The 22,203-nt window shown below is 37.3% G+C and overlaps 1 protein-coding gene across 19 annotated transcripts in view; it reads right to left on the minus strand.

The window, feature by feature from the left end:
* The window catches only part of PARD3 (par-3 family cell polarity regulator), a 445,202-nt gene that overhangs the window by 379,484 nt on the left and 43,515 nt on the right, over positions 1-22,203 (minus strand). For all 19 annotated transcript variants that reach the window (XR_005627160.1, XM_039705901.1, XM_039705907.1 and 16 more), the window contains exon 2: positions 17,296-17,397. Coding sequence is in view for 18 of the 19 variants with exons in the window: in XM_039705901.1 (XP_039561835.1) it covers positions 17,296-17,397 (102 nt within the window). In the remaining variant the exon portion in view is untranslated. The remainder of the gene's footprint in view (positions 1-17,295; positions 17,398-22,203) is intronic.

Raw genomic sequence — 22,203 nt, forward strand, 5'->3', positions numbered from 1 at the left:
AGAAGCCAGTTACAGCAGAAGCGTGAAATGTGAGCAGCACTCTCTCACTACTTTCTGTTTATTTTAAATAACAGATGAACAGTCATTAATATTTACTGTATTTCAAATTAGTCAGATAACAAAATATTCAGCCTGAAGTCAGATTAGGCAGCAGCTGGTTAGATGGATGTCATCTGTCAGGGGCTGTTCTTCTAAAAGCCACTAATACTGTCAGTGAAAATTACAGTCTACAAATCAAAAGAACGTTAAGTGTTTGAACTGAAACACATATGAAATCAGACAGTTCCCACTGGATTTTTCCCATGTGCTATTACCTCCATGATCAATTCACACTTCAAGTGACAGAAATTGCTGAGAAAGCAAAACATGGCTTGCTTTCTATCTGAGAAGTATACTTTGAGCCAGGGGACATATTTTTAGATACTTAAAAATCATTTTCTTTCCTTTTCATCAAGAAATATTAAAATCAAGCTGCTGTAAAGCAAAATGCTCACTCACTCTTGTACAGGACAACGGGGGGCAAAACTTTGTTGCTATTTCAAAAGTGACAACATCTTAGCTGGAAATGAGATAAAATCCTTTTCCATTAGGAAATTCTGTAACATTAAAATACAACCTCTTCTAGTAGTATTAAATTGAAAACAAAGACCATTCACTCAGAACTTCAGTGACTGTTCAAAATACATGTCAAAATATTGCTTATACAGCACAAAAAACTCCCACAAGTTTTATAACATGCAAGGATCACCATTCCACAAAAACAATGGCATAGCACTTAAAACATACTTTTAAGTACAGGTACTAAAGGGGACTAAAGGGTACTAAAACACTAAGTTTCTGTTAGTTAACTAACTAACTGTTTCTGCTGAAGTGCTGAGATATGAGCATTTTGAAATGGAGTGTTATGATACATATATCCAGAAATAATTTTCCTTTTTTTTTTGGTCCCTCTAGTTTGTATGTGGCAGGCTTTTCCCGCCTTTAAGTGGAGCAAAATGGCTAAACCTAGAAAAGTACTATTGCAGCTGACAACAGTTTCTTTTGAAATGCACCATCCCCATATTTTGAGGATATAACGCCGCACAATAAGCAGGAAAAAAAAGCATGCGTGCTGCTTCTTGCTAATCAGGGAATGCCACCAAGAATTTTAAATTAATAATCAGTGTCAGCAGTACTGGCTGGGTGCCAGCAGGATGCTGAGTTTGTACAGAAGGGTGGGCAGATCCCTACTGGGCAGCACTTGGAAGGCAAGGCAGGAGTGTACCCTCATGGTGAAGGCAGCTCCTGCAGACCAGGCTGTGACAGCAGCAGTGCAGCTGGAATGTCCTGTCACAGTCACCAGCCCAGGGGAGGCTGGACCACAGCATCTGCAAGGAGATGCCAAGAAAGCTGGGCTTAATCAGTTTAAAGAGGAAGCTAAAAGAAAATTGTTGCTGTCATTTGTGACCTAATGGGTGGGAAGAAAGAAAACAGAGCTGGGATCTTCTGAGAAGTGACCTGAAGTGGGAGGAGACGCAACAGTCACACTAATTGCAACACCAGGAAGTCAGATGAGGCTTTGGAAACAATTTTTCACCTTGTCAGCAAGCACTGAAACAGGTGCACAGAGAGGCTGTGCAATCTGCAGCCTTGGAGATGCTCAGATCCAGACTGCACAGGACCTGTTTGCAGCAAGGGGTTGGACTTGACGCCTCCAGAGATCCCTGCCAGCCTCAACTACTGCTCTGTTTTGTTTCTTACTCTCCTCAGTGCCTACATTGCAAGAGTAGATCAAAAGCCTTCAACCAAGGCAGACAGGGTATTTGCAGCTGGGAGAAGTTTGGTGAATACACAAGAACCCACCAGCTCAGCACACTGCATTGGGCCAAACTTAACCCAGTATTCTGTGGGACACCACCAGCCCTTTGTGGGCACAAGCAAGAACAAGGACCTGCCTTCCCTTGCCCCTCCTCTCAGCATGGGTAACACCTTGCACTGCCAAAAGGAATGGCCAATTGGCTGTACTGCTCCCTTGGCTAGCAGGGCTGGAGCCCTGAATGCCTTTTTCACCCAGATTTGCTCATTCTCTCCTGCAATATCCAGAGCTGTGCTGACAGCAAAGCTGCTCCCGGCATCAGACTGCTCCTGCAGCAGAGGCCATTCTATCACCCCTTCTCCTTTCACCTGTACTTTTTTTTTCTGGCAGAGTAATCAGCACACTGACCCCACTCACTGCAACCAAAAATTCCCAGCCCTGAAGCCAGGAAGAGATGGCAAGCACAGCCATTGCCAGGGAAGGTGGGAGGTCACACTCATCTGCAGCACCACCACGGTCTTAGATCAGCTAAAACCTGCCACAAAACCACACTACCAGGAACCAAAAAGTGTGGTTAATCATGTTAACTTTACATGAGCTATAACAACAGTTACTCAAACTGAATTAAAAATAATAGCTAAATTTAGATCAGATGAACCTCTAAACTCTCAAAATAAAGCCTAGTATTTGCTTGCATTAAACAAATCACCAACTAAATTTGAAAATCTCGTGCCAACATGGTGTTATTTTAACACCACAACAAAATATTTCTTGACACGGTGTGCAATACCATAGTAACTTTCAGGACAAGGCGCCAAATTAGGAATCCATGACTCTGGAAGATGACAACTTCTCTCTCAGTGCACTGGAAATCAGTAGCAAGGAGAGCACTAACCAACAGCACCACAGCAAATGCCATCAAGGCATGATGATTTACACTGCTGGAGGGAGCACTCCAACACACATCTACCACAGCTCCATGAACAAGCCTCAGTAAGAAAAGGAAAACATTACTTCAAGACTCACCACGGCCAAACCTCTCACTGTCATTCCACTGTGCTTTGATCGATTTTACTCTAACTGAAGGTGAGCCTACTTCACCAGCTACAACCCACCTCACCCTGCTGCAACCGCAGCTTTAACAATGACAGCCAACCACTACGGAGCTCGCCAGGCTCCACAGGGAATGAGTTCTGCTAGGCCAACTTTCTACTAACAACCCAGCTGCCAGAGAAACCTACACACTCTTATCTCCCAGTGCTCTGTTACACATATCACATGCTTTTCCTCTTTACACGCTTGTCTGGTTTCATTAAAAAAAAATAGGATCAGATTTTTCACAACAAATCCTCAGGCTCACGCTTAAAGCTGATTTCCCTCTCCCCAAAGAAGGCATTTGAGATTCCCCAGAGAATTCAAAACAAACTCTTGCAAAAGACAGGAAGAAAATCACTACATGAAAAGTAATCACAGATCCTGGTTTTCAAAAATAACATCTTGAAATGAGATTAATTAATTTTTCTTTACTGCTTAGTTATCTTTAGTGATTACAAAGCATTTGGTGGTAGCTGGTGCTATGGCTTTTTGCCCACCTCACCTGCCACACACCAATAGTCCTGGTCCTGGCACATCTACTACATTGATTACTACATTAATGTGAAAAACCATTACCCTTTTTGGCATCTCCCTTCCCTCACATCACCAACCACCCCAGTACCATTTTTCCACTCAGTTTTTCTTTCTAATAAGACAGTAGAAAGTGTAACTCACGGGCCTTTGCCTGCCCTCAGATGCTCGTAACAAGGCATTTGGAACACTTCTATTAACTGAGTCATATTTAAACACAGGGACTGGAATATTTTCTAACAACACCCTCTTTGTATGTATTGCTCTGCATCCGGGATAGTGGGAAATGAACCCCACACTGTTCACAATTATAGAGCTTAAAAGAAAAGGGGAAAAAAAGTTTGTCATCTCAATTGTATAGCATTCCATGGAAGAAAAATAGGAATATTAGTGAATAAACCACAAATCTGAAGTCTATGCAAGCCTTGTATGAACATGGAACTTTGCCAGGTTCCAAAATGCTGTATGCAACACATAAGTAGTTATCAGGAAAACAATTTCAGATCTTAATTAATCCACTGAGGCTCCAGCCCATGTTCCAGTAATCAGTCAGCTGGCAATGACAAAGAAAAATAAGACTTGAGAGGCTCTCACAAAACAGCTAAAAATAAAACTGGATCTTTTTTTTATGGTCCCCTGCATAAACATAAAGATTTTGCTCTCAAATTTTTACTTATTTATAGTTTATACTTCATGCAACTGACTTTGTTCTTCATTCAAAACACAACAAGAGACAACCACTCTCTTAAAAGTATGAAATATTTTATACATTACATTGCATAATACTTGTAGACCTAAGAAGAGCAGCCTACATATTTCTGGAATGTGATTTCTATCCAGATCAACCAATATGACAGTATCAGCAGCCAGTGAATGTAATTACCATCAGATTTTCTACCTCAGAACAGATTAGCCTAGGGAAAACAACAGAATAAAAAAGTGATCTGTACTGATAAATAATTTGAAGGGAAGATTATTTTGAAATAGGTACATTGCTACATCAGATAGGATATTTGATATTGCTGGGTTTGAACATTTTATGATTTTCCATTTCTAGTAAGTTAACTAAGCTAACAAAAAACCCACAGAACAGCAAGAGAAATGCAGCAATTTGCCCTAATATTTTCTTACATCACTATAATTCAGAAAATGCAAAAAACAATCATTTAAAAAATTTTCTCAGATTCTTATCAGTATTTCACCAGTAACTTAATAGTTTTCATTAGGGGTAGGTCAAAATAAAATTTTACCCCCAAAAAAAAAAGGATAAAAAAAACAAAACAAAACAAAAAAAAAAAAAAAAAAAAAAAAAAAAAAAAAAAAAAAAAAAAAAAAAAAAAAAAAAAAAAAAAAAAAACAAAAAAAACCACTAAACTGCAAAAAAGGGAGGTCAGTGATACTAAGGCCAAGGAAGCAGAAAAAGATTTTGCAACATACTGTGATTTTGAGAGGCTTTGGTTGATATCAATCTACCAAAACATTTAAAAAATAATTTTGGCTTGCCTGCCTGTATAAGCAGAAGCAGAGTATTGTTCCTCCAGGGAACCACCCAAGTAAAACCACATATATTGTGAGCAGCAAAGTCTACTATTGTCTCCTAAAACAGCAGAGACCAAAGCACAGTTTTAAATATTCTCAGATGTCAAACATCTAATAGAAAAATGTTTTTAAAAAAATTACAAAGAAATTCAATCAGCAAAGAAAAGCATTTTTAAGTAACATTTCTCCTGGTGCTCACTCAGTAAGCCAGGCCGGGAAGGAGTCTGTGTGACCACCAGTGACACTGTGCTGAGCAGAGCGAGGTCTGGCTGCTTGAAAACTGATCAGATTCTGGTAACCCCAAACCCAGAATTTTTCAAGTCCAACAGTAACAAATGCAGTTGTGTTTTGTGTTCAACATCATTTCCAATACACACAGAAGTGGCTGCCCTTGTGGGAAGAGGGGGAGGGCAGGGAGGAGGTAAGAATGGCTCTGTCTCACTTAATTATAATGATCTGAAGATTGAAACAAGACCAAGCCTGTAGGAAAAATTAACTTTTCTTACAGTTAACTGGAGCATTTAGGAGGGAAAAAAATAAGTTCTTGAGTCAGAAAAGCCCTTATTTAGATCTTCCCAATACAAAAAGTTATCAAAATGGACCTTTGTCTAGAGTGCTTCATTTCAGATGTATCACCCACTAACATATTGTAACCAAGCCAAAGTAGTAAAAGTCTCTTAAAACCATTCCCATAATTCTGCATGTATGGGTACTGGAGTTCAGATACACGTCCCTATGAATAAGAATTTTTAGCAAGGCACTTTTTCTGGAAGTGACACCATAAAAGATTTAGCTAAAGCAGATTATGCTTTTTTATTTTCAATAAAAATAGAATTTAGAATATTAGATCATTAAACCAACAAGAATACACATTCAGGACTTGTTCAAGCAACAGCCTGAATTGAGTAATTGAGCATATTTTTCATTAACCACTAGAGGTCACACAGTAACCATGGCAGACATCCAAAAGATTAGTGGACTCAAGAACCTCATGCTCTGTTAAAATCAAAATACAGAGGGTACTCACTGATTTGCACCCACAAATAAAATTCTGAAATTAATGTGAGTAGCCTAGTTCCCCAAAAGATTCAATGAACTTGAATTTCACAGATGTCATTTAGTATTTTACATTTTATAAAATTGAGATTTATTATTTTTACTTGTAAAAATTACATCAAATAATGGGTGGGAGTGCAGCAGGATTGTCAGAGCTTGTAGCACTTTTGAAGGTTTTTCTGATTTCTTCAAGTATTTCCTCATTTGAACTTCTGGAACTTCAATTCAAGAAAAACAGCTTCAGCTATGCCTATAATTAGCACTAAAGAATCCCAATAAGCTGGAATATTCTACTATTTTACTAGTGAATTTCTCTATAAATAGCCATTTTAACATTCCAAGAACAAGAGAAATAGTAATAAAACCAAATATGCTCCCACACATATAAAATACATTGTATTTTTAATCTCATATGAAAGTTTACACTGGACACAATAACTCACATTCTCTTAAATCTGAATGGCTATATGCCCTCAAAAATTTAGATGCAGTTGGAATGGTGAGGATCTGAAAACTACTTGCTTGTGAGAAATTCACTTTAGTGCTATTGAAAATCTAGTCTATTTCAAAACATTTGAAGAAACACTATTTGCAAAGTGTTAAAGCACTTTATGTTGTACACAGCTAATTAAAAATTCCCTGTAAAGTTTATTTAAACCTTTCAAGAAGGTACCCACAAGTGCAGAGCGAGAGATGGATCTGAGTCAGTGATCCCATATTAGATTAAATTTTAGGGATCAGTGTACAAAGACATTTCATTAACTGACTTACTTTTAATTCCATTTACAACAGTTCACACTATATCTTCTCTTTGGAGAAATGTCATTTAATTAGATCCCAGCAACAAAATATAAAGAAAGACCTGTGTATGAAAGTCTTTTACTATGGCAGAGCAGCACTGCCAAGGCATTAAACTGCCCTCTAACCCAAGAACTGGTCCCACCAGAACAGGTGCTTCTGTTGACTTGCATTACCTGTTCTGGAATAAGATATTTCACTCCCTAAAGCTCTCAGTCTGGTACATTTCAACATGAAAAAAAAAATAACAATGAAGAACAGTGGAACGGCTGTAATCTGAATAATAATTTCAAAAGTTTCAGCACCCATCATGTTTTTCAGCACAACAAACATTACCAAAGCTCACAGGACATATATTGCACTATAGCAATTCCTTGAGACAAAGCAGAAATCATAAATCACATCTTTAAAGGAGAAAAGATGCAGACTTTTCTCAGAATAAAATTGAGACCATAAATCTATCTAGCTCTTAAGAAATATTACAGAAAAAACCCAGCTTTACTTGCACACAAGCTTGTATGTATAGACCTACCTACAGACACATAGATTCAGCAGAGATTGCTTTGCACTTCATACTAACACAGCAAGATGTACAAACTCCACAAAAATTTAGAAGGCAAGAATTTTTTATGAGGAATATCCAAATACAAACCTGCTTTTTCTGTGCCTGCCTTTTTTGAGCACCCAATGTAGCAGACTTAAAGCTAAGAGACTTGGATTGTCTCCTAACTTTCACTGAATCTCTCCGGCGATCATATGAAAAAGACGACGACTTCTTTGTAATTTTCCTCTTAGGTGTGTCTGCCATTTCATCCAAACTATGGTTACCTTCAAGTAAACAGCATCCCAAGTAAGTAAAAACTCAGTATCATCAAGCTCCCACCAAGCTTGTATGAAACAGTCTTCAATCTACAGGAAATCTAGCAGCCTGTAACGAATGGAGCCCACTGAAGAACAGTTTCAGTTCTTCCAACAGGTTGTAAAAATGAAAGAAGCTGATGGTCCTGAATGCTGTATATCACTGAAGAGCAGGCAGAACTCCTTCTTGCTGTTTAAACTCAGCCAGGCTTCAGCGGTGATGCTAATCTGAAAACGTAGTGACTATCCTGCTGAGCACGCTAAAGGTGAACGGGAGGTAGTTCCCTGCACACCAACAGGGTGTGGAAGTACACCAACAGGGTGTGGGGATGAAGCAGAAGACTTTGGGTTCAAAGCATCTTCTTAACTCCTTCCTCTCTGGGCTACTGCTGGGAAGTCAATGGAACAGTCAGACTGGTGAAAGCTCCCCAAAAAAAGACTGTATTATTTTCTTCTCTTTGGATCCAGGAGCCTTTCTGAAGAAACTTCAGCATGCAGTAACCACCCATTAAATGCATTAGGGGCCCTATTTAATATAATTTAAATATTCCATGCTCTCTCCTTGTCAGTAAGACTATTCACACCACCTAGGAAATACTTGAACTTTTAAGTCAACTGGAAAATAAAGTACCTGACTCTGAACCTTACTGTCCTTCCTTGAAAATAACTACAGAATTACAACAGTCTCTTAAGACCTGTTGGTATCAATGGATAAGAGGGTAATGAATTCTCATCCCAGTGACAGTGTGGGAATCTTATCAGACAGCTGAGATTGCAGCTTTTGTACCAGGACTGTGTTTAGGTAGGAATGTCTCTCTTGCATAAGGTATTAGTCAAGGAACTCTACAAGGGTGTAGAGCCCCGAGAGTTACTGCTACTGATTTCCATTAAACAAAACACATCCAAAGGGCCAAGCTCTACAAACCATTTAATCTGTATTGAAAGACAAGGAGGAAAATTACCTTTTGACAAACTTAGGCATTGACCAGGGTCTTTTCCAGAAACTTTTCCTTGTTTTATTAATGATGCTACTTCACGTACAAAACAACTATGAATAATTTATAGTTGCAGGATTATCCATTACTATAATTAAGCTCTAATATGGGTCAGTCCTCTCGTGTATGAGTCTCACTACTTCTGTTAGGAAATATCTGTGAAATTGGAACAGCACTTCTTTTAAGACCTGCTGATATCAAGGAGTAAGAGAGTAGTGTTAATGAATGCCCATAACCAACCTTTCCTCCTTTGTTGTAGGATGAATAATACACCTCTAGGACACAGTGATATTGCTAAAATTAACCAAAAGCTATCAGAATGTTAAGTATTTATTAGCTATAATGACCTAATTCTAGATTCACTGCACATTTTTGTGGAGATTTACAGTGTGAAGGATTAGAAAGCACAGCTTTCTATTATCTACAACTATATCTAACCAGTGAATCTATAATTATTATGAGATATAGAAAAAATCCATTATTAAATATTTTTAGTTCAAAGTCTCTCTTAATTGTGATGTGTAGTAGTAGTCACTATCTGTAGTCACATATTGACCTTCAGTGTAACTAATATTTGACACTGAGACCATCATCATTTCAACAGTCTGTGGTTTTCACCAAATTTTAGATTAAAGAAATTTTTTCTCACAAATTAAAATCCTACTTAAATTATCAGTTTCCAGGATTTACAAGCATCACCTTTTTGAAGAGTTAAAAGAAGTGGAGAATTCAGTATTATGTACTTGCAAATGACATCTCAAGAAAAAACATATCCTCCAAAACTTTGTGAAGTATCTACGACATCTGATAAGCATTGCAGGTATTCTGATGAAAACTAAGGTCAAGGAAAGTTGGAAGACCTTTTGCAGACAGCTACTTTAATGACAGTTCCACTTGTAATGACAGTTCCACTTGATACCCCAGAGCTTGCACTTAAAAAAACAAAGAACCAGTTCTCAGAACCACTTCTGGTTCTACAGCCATCTCAGTTTGCTTCTTACATCTTTTCAAGGCTGAGATCCTGGTCCATTCACACACTGCTGGTGGAGGACGTTAGTCTGTACCTGGAGTCAGAATTGGCATTTGTTCTGTGTTTTTTGCTATCTCTACAAAATTGTTTTTGGTTGCTTGGTTTGGTGCTGGAGGAAGCAGAGGGCTCACTACCAGCACACACAGCACAGAAACCCCACCACCTCTTGCTGCAGCACAGAGACCACTCCAGCAGCTCTGTAGGCACCACTGAAAAGCAAGGTCTCAGCCTAGTCATGTTCCCATTCTTCCTCTTCTTCTTTCACACCTCAACCACTTCCAGCTGCAAAGTCCTCTCCCTTTCCTCCTCAGCTTGCCAGGTCCTTTGGTGAACTTACAATATTCATGAAATAGCAGAAAAATACTCAGTTTTGCAAGGAAGAGTCTTCTGCCACTTGAGTGAAACAAATCTGCGTACAAGATGGGATCCAAAGAATGCCAGAGCCCTCATGGGCCAAGCAGAAGAAATGGCATGAAAATACTGGGGAGAGGCAGAGACAGGGCAAAGTGCTGGAAGCTGAGACCTGGTTATGTGCCTTGCATGTAAGCCACTGGGCCCATAGGTCGATTGCAAAATCAGAAACATTCTCCCAAACATAACAGCTAGCTCAGAACTCATTAGTTTGTGTATTCAGTTAAAGCAGTCTCTCTCCAAAAGCACATCACCTTTGCCAGAATGATATTACATCCACCATGTTATTGTCTACTCCCTGGATGCTTCTGCAGCTCTTCATGACCAGCATTCACCATCCATGTGTGCTTTCCCACACAATATTGGAATTCGTCACTCCAGTATTCAAATCTTCCTTCTCTTCTTTCAGAACAATTGCAAATATATTGAACAATATGTGCACTATTTTCCATCTTCCAACCAGTTACACATCCATAAAACCCTTCCTCTTATTCCATGCCAAGTCTGTGGGGTTTTTGACTGTACTAACCCAGTCACTGTTGCTCAGGTCTGTCATTCTGCTGAGAATACAGGCATAATATTGTGAGATATTACTTTCTTGACAATACTGTCAGAATCTTCCCCAGTATATCATATCCATGCATGGGCCTGCTATTCCTCAGAGAACAGTTTTACCAAAATATTCGATTTTCCGAAGTCAGATTTACCTTCAGCTCTTCAGATCTCCATGGAAACTGATTTACAGATTTACAAATGTCAGTCCTCTCCTATGTGGGAGTTCTTTGTGCATTGATACAACTGTCTCAGCATTACAGGAAAGGAATTGCAATATTGCAATTTATCTCAAAAATACACAGCAAATCATGAATGGAAATGCTGTCACAACACAGCTAGAAAAAACTAAGTGATGATGAGATTAACAATTTGAAGAACAGTGCTGAAAGAGATGAAAAACTAAGAACTACAGCTAGGAGACAACATTTAGTTACATGTAATATCTTTTAGGGATTGAAAAATACATGTTCGATTATTCATGTATTATGATCTTTATCTGCTCACTTCCATGGACATATGATTATAGTCTCATCCACGAACACTGTGAAATTAAAATTTAGTTTACGATTAGAAATACTACAAGCATTTAAATTCCATTCTTTGACTGAAGATAGTATTTCTATTTTGAGTATGTTATTTTCAAATATGTTTTCATTAAATAGCAGCTGGGAATAAAGGCTGTGTAAATACTTTGATTTTCTGCTTTAGATTCATCAGTAAGACAGACTTAAAAAATCATCAAGTGGCCCTCCCAGCAATGAGTCAATAGTGTTAATGCAAAACTACCTGGTTTAAATGGACCCATTCTGTTTTTAGCAATTTTTCAGAATTTCAGTATTATAAAATTCTCAATCTCTAAAGCATAATTAAAATAAAAACCACTGCCAAATAGTAGATGACATCAAGAGCCCATTGTTCAAAAACTGAAGTTTTTTTAACAGAAAATAACCATGGGTTGTATGATGGGTTTCTTTCCCAGTATCAATACTTTCCCAAGCTTGGTGGCTCAATAGTTATTTTAAGCTGCTACAAGAAAAGAATGCCTTATGTTCAAAATGTGTTTTGCCAAGTCACTTGTGAGTAACAACAAATTGTTTCAAGGTCATCTGTTTTCCTGGGATACTGGGAATGAATACACAGAACAACAAGAGTGAAGTTGCACAGTGTGGCAGAAGATAATCATGGAAATAGTTGTAATTAATTTGATAGAAAGGTTTTGAGGGGTAAAAGGGTATACCAATCATGATATGGTAAATACTGCAAATCATATTTCTGAGTAATTTTTGGGGCATTTTAAGGTTTTGCTGTCAGATTTGCTGCATGGGAACTGGAGAAGATGTTTTTTTTTCATTCACTCTAGGGTGTTAATCTGTTAATGGCAGAAACAAGAAGCACAAAAATTTGTTATTCTCTACTCATGATTTTAGAGTTAAATTCTTAACTTGCAGAATTAAAGAGAAATCACACGTAAATTCCACTGCAAGTTTGCTTAAATGAGGCAGAGACATCCAAAATTTAAAATAAACAACACGACTTCAAGTATTCTGATAATGTACTGATGGAAATCTAAAGATAACACAACTTTATCTGCACAGCTTTCCTTAACATCAAAAGCTCTTTAAGATTTTTGAGTGAATGAACAGGCACAGGGTTACCAGAATCTCATTCTTTCTAGCAGCATCCTGCTGTCACTGGCCTACCCTGAATTTACTATAAAAATGGAGTCTTGCATAACTGGCCCAAAAAATAAGAGTGAGAGAGCAAGAATCAATAGCAGCAGGATACTGTAATCACAGCCCTTCAGTCCCTAGCTAGCCTTTAACCTTAACATTATAATGCATTTGCTCAAAATAGCCTTATTTCTGTGTAGCCTTCCAGTTAACATTTGTTACAAACAAAATACAGTCATCTTTTCCAAACCACATTTTGTGTATCACATGCCTCTCTAACTCAACAGAGCTTTCCAAGAGGAAGTAAACAAAACAACAGTATTATTTAGAATTGACCATCTGTTTTAACACAAAACCCAAAAGTTCATTTCCTTTCCACTACACTGGGAAAAGGTCCTGATATGCCTTCACATTATGTGAAGAAGCTGCTCAATGTCTTTTTCCCAGTAGAAGTCTTCACACTTCAAGCAAGCAGGCACTAATTTCATAATAAAATTAACAGAATCTCTGTAGGCCTCTTAAAAGCAGATGCAAATGAAGCACAATTGATATCACTGAATTTCAGCTGCAGTTTGCTTACTTAACACAGTTAACTCTAGTTCATGACTGTTTACAAATTCCATTTCAGCACAGATCCATGAAATTAATCTCCATCCCATTCTCACCAGAAGTATTCCACTCAAACCAGCAACTTCTTGTGTGTCTTTCTGGGAGGTTCAAAGTTTGTCTAAGCAGCACTAAGCACCAACACCACCTTGAACTTCCAGTGACCTGGGCCAGACAGAGCAGCACACACACAAACAGTGTGGGAAGCATGAGACTCCACTCTAGACAAGACCAAACCATATTCCTCTGGTTTTTATCGCTGCACTCAGTGGGTGGAAACATGAATTATTCAGGCTGAAGAGCTGACTGAATATTTGAAAATGTTAAGTCAAGCAAAGAAAGCCCGTGCCTGCCTTAGTTTAGAGAAATAAAGCTAGGCTGTAAATCTAAGCATATACCAAATTACTGTGGTTATTTTTAAGAACCAGTGTTGAATTTATCAGTGATAAAGGAATTTATAAGATGCCAACGCCTTTAGGATTTTCATGTTGCGAGTCACAAACTAATCTGGCAAAATGAGCAAACGAATTTAGCAATAATTGACATTAGGTTCATACCTACATTGTTTCAAAGTACCTCTGTTTGCCCAGCTGATCATCACAACCGCGGGCTGTTAATGGCAGATCGTTGTTGTTCCCTCAGGAAGAAAAAACTGATTTTTCAGCAATACAGCTACACCAAACACAGACATCTTCATCTCTAAAGCTCCTCACTGAGCAACAGTCTGAACATTTCTATTCATTAAAAAATTACATATAATTGCAAACAATTTTTTCAAGTTGTTCAAAATATAAATTACTATTTCACTGAGAACTCAAATGGGAGGAAGTTATATCCATACATATACTTTTCGTTTATTGGTTGCTTTTTTCTTTAAAGGAGATTACACCACAGTTTTCTCATTATTTTTTTTCATGGATAAACAAGGGTCTGTGAGATCTCAGAATAAGCACTTCCATATTACCCTCAAAGTATGAGAATCACCAAAGTGTCTGCATGCCTCAGTCTAGCTGGAGAAAACACAGTTAAGAATGGTCAGGTTCTGGGGTTTTTTTCTGCAGTTGGATTTGTTGGGTTTTTTTGCTGCTGAGAATATCTGCCTACTAAAAACTGAACTGAGGTCATCAAGTATGCTATCATCAAGTTGGAAACTTATCAAGATGACATATGTTTTTTGAGAGTCTTCATAGAGAGGACTACTTTTGCAAGTTACAGAAATCCAAACAAAACAGGTTATTAACCTATCTTTAAAATATTGGTCTAATCACTAAATGCACAAGAAACCTGTATTTTTAAAATATGGAAGTAGGTTACATAGCTGACTGAATGCTACCTGAAAATAGGATCTTGTTTCTTGTAGCCAAATATTTTTCAAAAACAGTAACAAGTCTGCCCATTTGTATTTCTGTATACACAGAGATATATAAATGTAAAAAACACTGATATTTCCATATTTGAAAACTATCCACATTTCCATAGTAAAACCTGAAAAAAATTACATTTTAATAAATATTAAAAAGTTTTCTAAAAAAATTTATTCAAATGAGCGTTTAATTGTTTTATTATAAGGTTATTATCTTGAACTGCATTAACCAAGCAACTTCACATACCATGACATGTGTCATATAAATGTCCACATCTTATGCTGGCTAAGTTAGAGTGCTTTATGCACTTTCTCAATGAACTAAGTTAAAGGGCTTAAGTAAAGCTGTTTCAGAAACAAAGGAACAAACCACTTAGAAAAATCAGTTTTTCCATGTAGTTTGCTTCATGTATTACTCCTTTTTTTTAAGGAGCAACAACACTGAGCATCACAAATTATTCCAGAAAGCAACTGGCTAACCCTAACTCATCCATTCTGTTTTAGTAAGTGACAAGAGAACAAAAAAATATAGGGACAGAAGAAGCTAAATAAAGTCACCCTAGCATGCTGCACTTTAATGTGAAGGATGCCATCAAAGATACTTCTCTCATTCCATCAGAACAGCTGCTCTAAGGGTCTTTGTATTTGTTATAGGACAGAACATTTTCTCCATGGAGACAGTGGAATAGAAGTAAATATATTCTTCACATCACTTAAGTGTTTTATTTTACTATGGCAGTTGACTATACAGAGCAATAAATCCATCAGGAGGACAAGTGGTCCTTAGCTGCTCTGCATTCTGTATTGTGCTGATATGACACTGCACAATTATAGCAGTAATACATAAAAGCACCACCAAAGACAAAAATTACATTTATCACTGATCTTTAACTCTAAAGAACCATGGTAAGAGCAAACTGATTTTCAAAAATACAGTTGCCAGGTAGTAAGCAATATTACAAACTTCTTTTCAAGAATGTAAGGAAATTCCTTGTGAAAATGAACACTAAAACATTAAGTGTTCAGGTTTCCAATACCCTAGACATTTTTGACCCAATTAAAAAAAAAAGAGATATAGGCAAATGTTTGATTTCAAGCACAGCTAATCCTACAGACTTCAGTAATCATTTAATTTTAATGTTTAGACACCATCTGTTTTAAATGCTTTTTTACAAGGTATGCTAACATGTACAGATAAGACACAAAATATCCCTAACTGGAGATATATTCCAAACCTTGCATTAATGAGGCCTGTATTAGGTTCTAGCAACATGAAACCAGTTGATAGACTTGCTATGGAGGCAAAGTAACAACACAAAACTAAAGGGAGCCAGGAAGGTCAGCTGTAAAACACTACAGGAAACTAAAAACCAATGACTAATGACCAAAATACTTGAAAAGATCCAAACGTGAAGGTCAAGTAGAATGACTAATTCAAGGATATAAACCAATATAGCACAGTGCATGTTTATATTGCACCTTCCTAATCAATGCTGCAAGGTCCTTTAAAAAAAGGAAATTTAACTCATAGGTGCCATCAGTAGAGATGAGCTTGGCAAATGCAGAGATAAATACTACTAATTGCTAAGTATCTTGTCCATCTATACACAAAAACAATATTGTAATAATGACTTTGCTTGCTTCAAGTGCAGTCAGAGTCTTTCAGCTATTAGTCACGCACATAAAAACACCCACAGAGTTTCACTGTGAGGAATTACCCCACTTGAAGGCAGCAAGGCAAGGTAACAGCCAAAGAATAAGGTCTTGAAGTCACCAGAATTCAAACTTCTGAGGGGAAGAGCATGAGGAGCTAAGAAGTGCATTATTCAAATAAGTCTGAGTGTGTGTATATATATATAAAAATATTTATATTTAGTGACAACTTGCACCAGCCTCCCTGAGGCCAGTAAGCAAAAGCTAAACTAATCACACAGCTGAGCACTTCAGTATGAGATAACCAACTAGAGGTTTCAATTAGCTTTTCATGAAATCTTATCTGGACACTATTTTTATGGAAGAAATTCCTGAAAACTCAGCACTGTTACTCTATACAGCTTGAGTAATCCCAACATTTCAGACAGTGAGGAGTCTTCACGTCCCAAGACTCCTCACATAATTTTTCTTCATAAAGTCCTGGTTGAAATAACCACGTCAATTAAGTTTTGTCACAAGAAGTAACTACAGGCAAAGTATCTATTTCTGAAAAATTAGCCTAAGAGTCATCCTTTGGCCAGTTTTCAAGAAGCCTTGACAGTGCCTGTTCCAACAGAGGCAATTAAGGATACTGCCTGTGAAGGAGTGTGGTCCTGAAACATGTTTCCAGACCGAAGTCTGTATCAGGCCCAGATGCTTTCAAGACCTTCAGTTTTCCAGAGAAAAGTAGCATATTTACATGACTCTACAGTTTGCCACAGTGTTTCTTACCCACATTTTTTGGAACAGTAATTCAAAAATACTTGTATCTATAACTTCAAACAAATAGCCAATAAACAAAAGGCCTCTTAGTTGACTGTGTTGTAAATCGCTACTTAAAAAAGAATAAAAGCGCTCAAGGCTCAGCAGTGTGTAATTATTGTCTCAAGTTCTGTGTAACTAGCAATTCCTCCAAAAATTATTTTTATGGAAAAAAAACTTCAACAGTTTAAAACCAGTAGAGTTTTTTGCACATATTCAACTGGTAACACAAAGCTACAATAGCAACTTACAGATGCTCTTTTTTTTTTTGCACATTAATTTTCCACTGTTTGAGGTATTTCATCCTTGCAGCCTCCTTTTCCTATTTGAACTGTTAAAGAACCAGAAGGTATGGAAAACCCATGATTTCAATTAAAAGAAAAACCCTGACAGTAACCACTTCCTCACATCTGTCAGGCAAACTGCATAAAAAATGTCTAAAATCTCTGTGTTGGCTGCCACTTTGGGACACGTGCAGGAAGCACACACCACTGATGTGCAGTTTGTGCCACGCTGCTTTCGTAGCCATGTGTACTTACACGGTCTTTGTCATCAGCTACGTCACAAAGAATGTCATCCAGATCCAAGATCCCACCATCCCCGTGCTCCAGACGATGGACTTGTATCCAGTAGTTTGGATCCTGCACGAAAGAAGACAATAGTATCAGATTATCACATGCCAACACCATATAGTCATCATCGCAGTCCTACAAATTCTTGACATCAAACATCTATTTAGGTCATATTTCTGTAAATAAATGTAAATTGAGATGTAAAGCCCGAGTTCTTTTTTTAAATTGCCTCAGACTAGATATGTAGTCTTCCCTCTTCTATCAGATCTGCATGAGTCACAATCCCATCACTGACATGTAGGACTCTGTCTTATTCCAAATATTACTGCACATTACATTCCCAATATTCCTTCCACAAAAGGAAGAAAAATACATTGTCCTCAAAATAAAGCATGCCAGACAGTGGTCAACAGGCACAAAAGGTTACATGCAGCTGTAAACTGTGTGAGGGTTTTACAGAATAGCTATAAAGGCATAAACCAACATCATAAAACCATCCAAATGCTTTGTACCTGTCCTTTGCTAGAGGTGGTAAAAGGAATATCTAAAACTAATACTAAGAACACTTTCCACATTTGAAATAAAAAATTATATGTACACACAGATACATACACACATACATATATGCATACAAAAGTCTGTGTGTGGCTTTGTGTTTATACAGGTGTCTAGCAGTAACTGGGAAGACTGGCTTTACAGTCTTTATTACTACTTTTGGCAGCAAAGGAAGCCATAGGGAGCAAGGCTGTGTCCACAAAGTGTCTCCAGCATATGAGCCAAGTGCTGGTTAGTACTCGACATGCTATTCTTAAAGGATTTGTTTCCTAATGGGGGAAAGTTGCCCTGTAAACACCTGGCCTGATCATGCTACATAATCCTGCTTCTCAAATACAACCCCAACGCCCCAGGCTGCTGTTCAGGGTCTCACAGTAAAAGAGCTCCCTTGCTTTCCCCAGAGAAGGCATGGCTGCACAAAGTTTCTGCTGGGAGGACCATCAAAATTGCATCAGCTTGCCAAGTTCCCGACTTCCTAAAAACAGGAATTATTAGCATGGGCCTTTTAGGTATGGTGTCTAGAAGTGACAAAACAAAGAAAGAAAAATAATAACAACATCACACCAAAGCCAAACCTGAACTGAACAAAAACACACCCACACTAAAAAGAGAAGTCATAAATAAATAGGTAACCTCCACCCTAAAAGGCCTAAAAATAGTTTGATTTCTCAAAGATGGAACAGGTCAAGAAATGGGACTACCAAAATTCCTCTAAATCCATATACGCATTTAAATCCTGATAGAACATGCTGCACAAAAGAACATAAACAGATATTCATCTTGGCTTTAATATCCTAGAACTCTATGTAATTTGCATATGATATGTTTGCATAGGTCAAATAATTTGGAGATATTTGGTACTATGAAACTTACTTCATTGTTTGTATAAGTACATCCTCCTTAAATACTGCTGCAAGTCATCATCATTAGATGATCAGATTTCAGAATTACATTTTACAGTCATTAGGCTAGTCATTTAACAAAATAAATTACAGACTTTTTTCTCTGATTTCTCCAAGTATTAAATATCATTACCTTCCGTTTCTTCTAGGCAAGCACTTATTATACAATTAACTGGATTTCTAGTGTGTGGGTTTGCTCTAAGCAGACTTACTGTTGTAGTGTATTACAGGAGATAACTTAGTATACAATTTTTAAACGTAAAGATTTGGGAATAATTAAAAATGTTATTACATTATTCACACTGTCATGCATACAGAGGTGCCTACATAGCTATGTAATACACAAACCTGCTCTGTAAAAAAGGTACATAAGGCAAACACTAGGATAAACTTGTAAGTTTGAATACTCCACTAACACAGACAGGGCTGGACAAAGCCACCTGTGTACACCAGAAATCTTCCAACATTTCTTGTTGAAATGTTTGAAGGAAAGTCTTTGCAAACTCTGCTCTCAGATTAAAAGGAAAAAAGATCCTTCCTCATCCTCCAGCCCATAAAAAAAATCTCCTCCGCCTCTCATATCTTGAAACACATTTGCAAAGACCAAGATTTAGAAGAATAAGACAAGTTGTGAAGCACCTTGCAATCCTGAAGGATTTGACTCAGGTTTCCTCTGCTGAGATTCTCCATCTCAAAGCTAAGCTGGAATTGAACCATAAACCACTCTTCACTGCAAAATCACACACAGAAAACTTAGTTTGGACTTTAAGAGAGCCTGATCCCTCATACAACACCCAATTCACCATTTTTGTTTGCAACAATTAATCTTCTTACTGAAGAATGGAAACATTAAAAACACGTAACTGCAATACTGGCTCAGTGACCTGACTACATCCACCAAAACAAACAGCACCCAAGCTGAAACTACAACTTCAATATCCATGTACCCTTGTTTTTTTGCTTCCTACCACAACTGTTTCCTACCTGCAAGGCAAATGTAAAAAAATATTCACGACTACAGAATCAATAGCAGAAACACCCATTTCTAAATAACTATTGTGCTATTTCAGCATGCACAATCTACTTAAAAATAGCTTTGATATATAAGCTGGTTCTACTAATTACTTCCTTTAAAAGTTTCTCAATATTGCATAAGAAGTTTTAGATAGACTTCATTTTTACTGCATCACCTATTAGTACTGCCATAGTCTGAACTGCTCTGGTTGCTTTTCCTGCCAGACAAGGTCCTGATACAAAACAATACGTGAGCAAGACCAGACAAGAAATATATAAAACTAGTTTGGCAAGAAATCACTCTGGCGGGATTTGGTAAGTAAATATGAAATAACAAGGCAACTTTTCATTAAAGCCCTCTCCAAACATCAGAACAGTCTTCTCTTGAGGCCCTTTTACTCTATTAAAGGTTTTGCATAAATCAAGGATTTGGTGGGGGAAGATTGGGAGGGAAGAGAGGTCTAGGAGAGAAGGGAGTACTCACATTATACAGAGATTAGTTACACCATACTGGGGGAGAAAAAGAAAAAAAAAAAAAAGAAAAAACAACATTGAAACTAGTGATTTTAGCAAGCTATGGAAATTCACAGCCATTTATGGTTCCAAGTTTTAGCAATTATTTATATATATTATTCAGCCAAACAACATGAAAAAACCGAACTGCATAAATGTTCACATTTCACTTCCTATTCTGTGATTTGTCTAAAATGAACATAATGTTGCACTCAAGTCAGTTCATGCACTATCTGCTAAATACGGAAGAAACTGAACCAGACTTGATGCAGATTGGAATTTAAGTACTCCTACACGGATGTTACAAGTGCATCTGTATTCATGGCTTGGTCAAGTTGTATTTCTCAATCTCAGCCAGTAAACAGATATTCACAATTCCCTATGCAATAGCAGTAGTACAGTCCTCAAACATTTTCTGAAGCAGCCAAACACACTGTTTTGGCTTAGACCAGTTCCTAAAGTGGAAATTGGCTATTTCCACAGTTTACTGGAGTTGACATAACTTTGTCTGTGGTGCAAAGTGGTCCAGTCACTCCTTCTGAAGTGAAGGACACCTGAACACCTATGGGATCATCCTCTCTGGTCAGCAGTGCAGGGCTCTCAAGTGACATGTCAAAAATGAAGGACTGCCACCAATACTTACCCACAGCAATCTGCTCAGGGCACGTGCAACTGGGTGCTTACACACAAGTTAAAAGGAAAATGTCTTCTAGTTATTTAATAGAAGAAAAAAAAAGCTAAGTAAATCAAGTTTATAAAAGTCAAGTTTCTGGAAAAAAAGAAAAAAGGAAAAAAATTATGAAAAAAATTTTTACATCTCTCACAAGTTTTTCAAGAAACCTGCTTCAGAGCTGCCATTTAGTCAGTCACGATGCTGTTGTTTCAAAATCTGAATTTATATAGTAGAATCAGATTTTCATATTTTGTCAATAAAACAAAGCTACATTTATATTCTTTCACTGCTATGATTGTGTAAAAGGGTACTGCACTCTCCAAATCTGCAATGCATTCAGACAGCAAAACAAGTGGTGATAACTCATTAGCTTCACTGCTCCACCAATGTGTAAGTTAGCAAAGTACAATTATTTTGAAAAAGCTGCATAGATGCCTTTGTCACTAGTTCATGTAGAAGAACCAGCAAGTTCAGTTCATTGAATGAATACAAGGGTAGAAGTAATGCTAAACCTGATTTATAATATCTTCATTTAAATATTGCATCACTCAGCTCAAGTCTAAGCAAGTCAGATCTCCTGTTTCCTGTCTACACCCATTTAACTCTTCAACTTGATGATGATTATAAAGGTACTCATAATTTAAGCTCATGAACACCACATTTTCTAATCCTCAGCAATGGAAGTTAAATATTTGCTAAGTGAACACCAGCACTGAGACTGGAAGCAAGAGCACATTACAAAGGCAGCAAGAATGCAGCCATTCACATTCTGTTTATTACATAAAATGACTTCTAAAAAGCACAAAGGAAAAACTGAGAAAACCATTAGTTTAAGTAGTATCATTCAGTGTTCTGTAGCTAACAATTTCATGTTCCCACATAATGGAAATAAGGACCATATGTGGAAAACAATATCTAGAAATCAGAATGGAAACAGCAACGTGTTCTTATTAATGGCATAGGAAGATTTATTATTCCTTTACATCTAAGTATGTGTTTTGGTTTTCACAAATGTACCCTTTCCAAAAATATATTGAAACATTTAACATTAAAAGTAACAGTAAATAAGATTATTCTTTAAAATACTTTGTCGCTGTCTTACAAGAAGACAGCACCACAAACCTCTGACAAGTAGCAATCTAACAGAAAGCAGAAAATCAGGCTCCTAAAAGCCTGATGAACAATGCTTAGTGTTTACTAATTGTGGCCACTACTGCG

The sequence above is a fragment of the Passer montanus genome, unplaced genomic scaffold (assembly GCF_014805655.1).
Source record: "Passer montanus isolate IOZ18808 unplaced genomic scaffold, ASM1480565v1 scaffold10, whole genome shotgun sequence".
Lineage (NCBI taxonomy): Eukaryota > Metazoa > Chordata > Aves > Passeriformes > Passeridae > Passer > Passer montanus.